At 62.5% G+C, this 5,299-nt stretch overlaps 1 protein-coding gene across 1 annotated transcript in view; it reads right to left on the bottom strand.

Moving 5' to 3' along the window:
• Window positions 1-3,979, bottom strand: part of KLHL40 (kelch like family member 40) — a 7,538-nt gene extending 3,559 nt beyond the window's left edge. Inside the window, exons 1-4 of the mRNA XM_017540984.2 lie at window positions 2,714-3,979; window positions 1,377-1,537; window positions 906-1,013; window positions 585-770 (exon numbers count right to left, since the gene is read on the bottom strand). Coding sequence (XP_017396473.1) covers window positions 585-770; window positions 906-1,013; window positions 1,377-1,537; window positions 2,714-3,859 — 1,601 coding nt within the window. The 5' untranslated portion in view covers window positions 3,860-3,979. The remainder of the gene's footprint in view (window positions 1-584; window positions 771-905; window positions 1,014-1,376; window positions 1,538-2,713) is intronic.
• Window positions 3,980-5,299: the final 1,320 nt, after the last annotated feature.

Here is a 5,299-nt window from a genome sequence, read left to right as displayed (position 1 = left end):
CCCCAGCACCCAGCCCCAGCACCCCATCCCACCTCCATCACCCAGCCCCAGCACCCAGCCCCAGCACCCCATCCCACCTCCAGCACCCAGCCCCAGCACCCAGCCCCAGCACCCCATCCCACCTCCAGCACCCAGCCCCTGCACTGCCTTCCCTCCTGTGGGCCTGGCCTTTTTCCTCCTACCTGCTTTAGTCTGGGGCGACCTCCTCCCCCCACCCTCATCCAGTTTGCCAGCTGGGTCCAGCTGTCTCAGTTCAGCTTTCTCTTCTCTGTGTCCCAGGGAGGGCAGCTTCTGTCTCGGTCACTGCTATATCTCTCGCACTAGGCCACCGCCGGGTCTAAGTCCCTGAGTGAGGAAACTGGCATCCCCTTCTCCAGCCCTGGGAGCCCCTCCTGCAGACCAGGCTGGCTGGAGCCCTTGCCCCGCCTCCCCACCTCACTGCTGATCAGGAGAGAAGGCCTGTGTCTATGCTGACGTCCAAACTCAACGCTGGAGACCCAAGACAGGGACTGTGGCTCCTGCCGGGGCTGACAGAGGCCCAAAGCCACACAGCTGTCCGTGGCAGAAGGGACAAGTTTCCGTACTTGTTGTCTGTGATGCTGTACACCTCAGCAGAGCTGGTCAGCCCTGTGTCGGTGACCCCAGCTGCCACAACAATGCGGCCATCGTGGACAGTGGCCCCGAAGAGTGAGCGGGCGGTCTGCATGGGTGCCAGCTCCTTCCACTCGAACTTCTTGGGGTCATAGACGCACATCTTATTCAGGCACTTCCTGTGGGGTGGAGCGCGGGAGTGAGTGTAGACGCCACCCTTGCTGCAGGTGTGTCCAGGGCAGCAGGACAAGCTCCTGACAGCCTCCGGGGGATCCTGCCTCTGCTCCGCCGACTCGCGTCAGGCCCAGCCTCACCTGTCGCCGCCTTTGCCGCCAATGACGTAGACAAGGTCCATGTGAGACAGCACCGCGTGGCCGTACACCGCATAGGGCAGCGGGTCCGACTCGCCCCATTTGAATGACCTGGAGGAGATGGAGTGGGGTTGGACACACACCCCAGCTCGGCTCAGTCCCCGTCTCTGACCCATGCACCCATCCACCTAACGCATACTGGAGCTGCGTCAGAGCCATTGCTGGAACTTCCTGGGACTCTCAGTTCTGTGCCCCCACCCTGCCTCCCAACTGCCTGCCCCTACCCAAGCCCAGCCTCACCTAAGCCTGAGGTTCTGGCTCCAGCTCCCACCCCAGGCCCTAGACTGTGGTGGCCTCCGTGCCCCACCCACCCTGGGGTGCCCAGCGCTGCCTCAGAGCACTCACAGCCAGTTGTAGCACGGGACGGAGTCCCCACCCACCCCGGGGTGCTCAGTGCCACCCCAGTGCACTCACAGCCGGTCGTAGCACATGACGGAGTCCAGGCAGCGCTCACCGTCCTTGATCTCTCTGCCACCGACCACGTAGATGGAGTTGAGAGCCTCTCCCAGGCCAAAGAGGCAGCGGGGCGAGGGCAGCGGTGGCATCCCCAGCCACTCTGAGTCCAGGTGGTCAAACTGCGGGCCGGGGGTCCAGTCAGTGATCGCCCCCAGCTCCCCGGCCTCAGTCCAGCCCCACGAAGTCCCGCTGCCCCAGTTAGGGCCAGTGCCCCTCTGCCATCAGGCTGAGAGCCGATGAGTGTCCCCCACGCCCAGGCAGGCTCCCGGCAGCCACCTTTATGGCAGGCGGTAGGGCTCACAGCATGGAAATGGGGGCAGCCCTGCGAGGGAGGTCCGGCTATGGCCTTACTTCCCCAGGCACTGAGGCCTGCCCCCACCCTGCTCTCCACCCCATCCCACTGTTCAGGAAACTTCCAAATGCAGCCCCCCCTTTCACCCTGTAAAACCTACAGTCCACAGCCTCGTCCACCTCCACAGCCTGTAATAAAGATGTTAATTCTCGGGCCTCATCTTTTTGGAACGTTTTCTGAGGGGTGGGCACTGTGCTGGTGAGCACTTTATAAGCGTCACTTACTTTACCATGACCTTATCATGCAGGAGGAATAATATCCCCACTTAGAAACAGAGGCCCAGAGGGAACAAGCAACGTCCCCACCCTGCTGCGCCAGTAGCTGGCGGCGCTGCCCTCAGCCCCCAGGGCAACCGAACATAAGGCTTCGTGAGCTGAACCTCGGCCCAAGTGCCTGTCGCCCGTCTTGCTGGTCAGCCTCCCTGAGCACGCCGCTCACCAGGCTCAGCCCCCGTTCTGTCCCTTGTCTGTGGTTCCCTGGCGGAAACACGGCCACTGGCAAGGCTCAAACTGACACGGCCCATCTCCAGGAAACTGTGCCCTCTGAGATCTCACACTCACACCCCAGCTTAGCCCTGGCGCCTCACTCGACTGCTCCCTGCTGGGCCTCTGCTTCCTCATCTGTTACAATGCCAGGGCCAGACAGGATGGTGCCTTTGTCTGGGACACTGCTCTGAGCTCCAGGCCAGGCCTTCACGCAGAGACCCTGCCCAGGACCCTGACGGCGACCTTGATCCTCCTCACTGTGCAGGGCCAGGGCCTCCAGCATATGCCAACTTGGGGCTACCACATCCCCGAAACTGAGATGCCAGCCGCCTCCATCTCACCCTAGACCCAACGGAGTTCTCTGTGTAGACACAAGCCCCTTCTGGGCCCAAGACCGCACCCCCCCCCCAGTGCCCAGAGCCCAGGATTAGCTGGCGGCTCCCAGGCTGGTCACGCACCTGCAGGAAGTAGGCGCTCATGGGGTCCTCTTTGTTGTCTTCGTTGTAGAAGAGGCCTCCAGCCACGAAGACCTGGTTCTCCTTGGTAACCAGGCTGACGTGGTTCTTGGGGACCTGGCTGGAGAGGGAGGCGCAGTAGCACTCGTTGGCTGCAGGGTCGTAGGCCACCGCGCCCTCCTCGCTGACCATGAAGATGAGGTCCTGCAGGAACATGCCGAAGCGTAGGGTGTCGTTGAGGATCCCGGGTAGGATGCGCTCGGCCTCCTCCTCGTCCTCCGCTTTGGCTTCGCCCGCGCCCTTCTCGGCCTCCTTGGCAGCGTCCCTCCCCTTCTTCTTCCTGCGCAGCGTGGTGAGGCGGCCCTCGTGCGCGTCCTTCACCATCTGCACCTTGCGCAGCAGCTCGGGCTGGGCGCGCACGAGAGGGTGGCGCTCCACGCGGCTCTCCAGGAAGGCGCGCGGCAGCAGGCGGCAGCGCACGCTCTCGAAGACGGTGGGCAGCGCGCGCTGGCGCTCCGCCTGCGCCTCGGCCTCGCCGCTGCCCGCCCAGCGCATGACCGCCTCGAACACCGCCTCCTCCTTCTCCACGTTCAGGCCGTCGCTGGAGATGATGGCGATGAGCTCGTCGGCCGAGAGTCCCAGGAAGTCGGCGTCGCGCGCCACCAGCGTGAAGTGCGCGCAGATGAAGTCTCGGGCGGCCACGGCCAGGCGCGCGCAGTCCAGCAGGAGCCCCAGGCGGAACACGGCCAGGCAGTTGGAGAGGCACAGGCGCTTCTGCAGGAAGGACACGCAGATGGTGAAGATGGACGGGATCTGGAAGCGGTGCGCCGCGGCAAACAGGTCCTGCACGCTGGCCTCGTCCAGCGCGATCTCCGACGTGTACAGGTAGTGCAGCACCTGCGCCACCACGTCGGCCGACACCTCCTCCAGCTGCAGCTCGCCCGCGCGCTCGGGCGCGGCCAGGAAGCGCGCGCGGAAGTAGGGGCTGCAGGCGGCCAGCACCAGGCGGTGGCACGGGAACTCGCGCTCGCCGGCGCGCACCACGCAGTCCAGGAACTTGCCGTGGTCCAGCATGTCCTTGAGCCCGTCCTGCAGGAGCGTCTGCTGGTACAGCCGCTGCTCCTCCGCCTGCTCCAAGCCCAGCGCCATGGTGGGGGCCTAGGGTGGGGGATGAAGGTGGGGGCCTAGGGAGGGTGGCGGGGCCAAGGGGCTCCTCTCTGCGCCCCTGCTTTCCTGCGGGGCTCGCTCGGACTGCGCAGCTGTCTTCGAAGGGCTATATATAGAGGAGGCCGGGGCCCTGTAAGGCGAGCCGCCTGGCCTCCTGCACATGACGCACAGGGGACAGCTGGGCAGAGGCCCCCTCCGGGAGAAGCCTTGGCTCAGCCCCTGGGCTCATGGGACGGGTGGGGTGTCTGGGCCCCTTTGAAAGATGAGGGGCCTGGCTGCCTCATTTCTAAGTGGAGCACGGGGAGGCCGCAACTCCGGATGCTTTGGTTGGGAGAGCCGCTGTGGGAGGGGGTGGCCTAAGCATCGGAGCCGGTCTTCCGGGGTCTCCTTCCCTTCCTGCTGCCTGTGTTCATCTGCCCTGGTGCCCCCGTCCCCCTCCCCGGAATGTACCTCACTCCAGCCCCCGGAGCCTTGGGTTTTCTGCCAGAACTTGGACATGGTGTTCGCTCTTTACTGGCCCCATTGCCCTGCCTTTATTTTATTTTTATTTATTTATTTAGAGACGGAGACTCGCTCTATTGCTCAGGCTGGAGTGAAGTGTCCTGGTCTCAGCCCACTACAACCTCCGCCTCCCAGGTTCAAGCCATCCTCTGCCTCAGCCTCCCAGGTAGCTGGGATTACAGGGCCTGCCACCACGCCTGGCTAATTTTTTTTTGTATTTTTAGTAGAGATGGGGTTTCACCATCTTGTCCAGGTTGATCTTGAACTCCTGACTTCATGATCCACCCGCCTCAGCCTCCAATAGTGCTGGGATTACAGGTGTTAGCCACTGCACCCAGCCTGTTTTATTTTCTAAGATGCAAGGTCTCACGATGTTGCCCAGGCTGGACTTGAACTCCTGGGCTCAAGCCATCCTTCTGCCTCAGCCTCCCTAGTAGCTGGCACCACAGACATAAGACACCACTCGCGTTGCCTTACCGTTTAAATGGGAAGAGCTTTTCCTCTTTCTGCCCCTGCTCTGAGACCCTCCTCCTTGCAAGAAAGCAGGAAAGTACCTTAGGTAAAGAAAGTTGCCACTTTCCCTTGGAGCCTGGGGCAGGGCAGGTCTCTTTGTCAAGCCTCAGTTTCCCTTCCTACACAATGAGGAGGTGGCGAAGTTAGACACTAAGGGCCTCCGTTCAGCTGTGCTGGAGGTTCAGAAGCACCAGGGGCCGTGTTCCTGGGAGTACACCTCAGAGGGCTTTCACATTTCGAAGGGTCGGACGTGCTAGAAAATTAATTTCTTGGCCGGGCGCGGTGGCACAAGCCTGTAATCCCAGCACTTTGGGAGGCCGAGGCGGGTGGATCACGAGGTCAAGAGATCGAGACCATCCTGGTCAACATGGTGAAACCCCGTCTCTGCTAAAAATACAAAATATCAGC

The sequence above is a fragment of the Cebus imitator genome, unplaced genomic scaffold, assembly GCF_001604975.1.
Source record: "Cebus imitator isolate Cc_AM_T3 unplaced genomic scaffold, Cebus_imitator-1.0 Scaffold129, whole genome shotgun sequence".
Taxonomy (NCBI): Eukaryota; Metazoa; Chordata; class Mammalia; order Primates; family Cebidae; genus Cebus; species Cebus imitator.
Note: the sequence above shows the minus strand (reverse complement) of the source record. Positions and strands in the feature narration are given on the sequence as shown.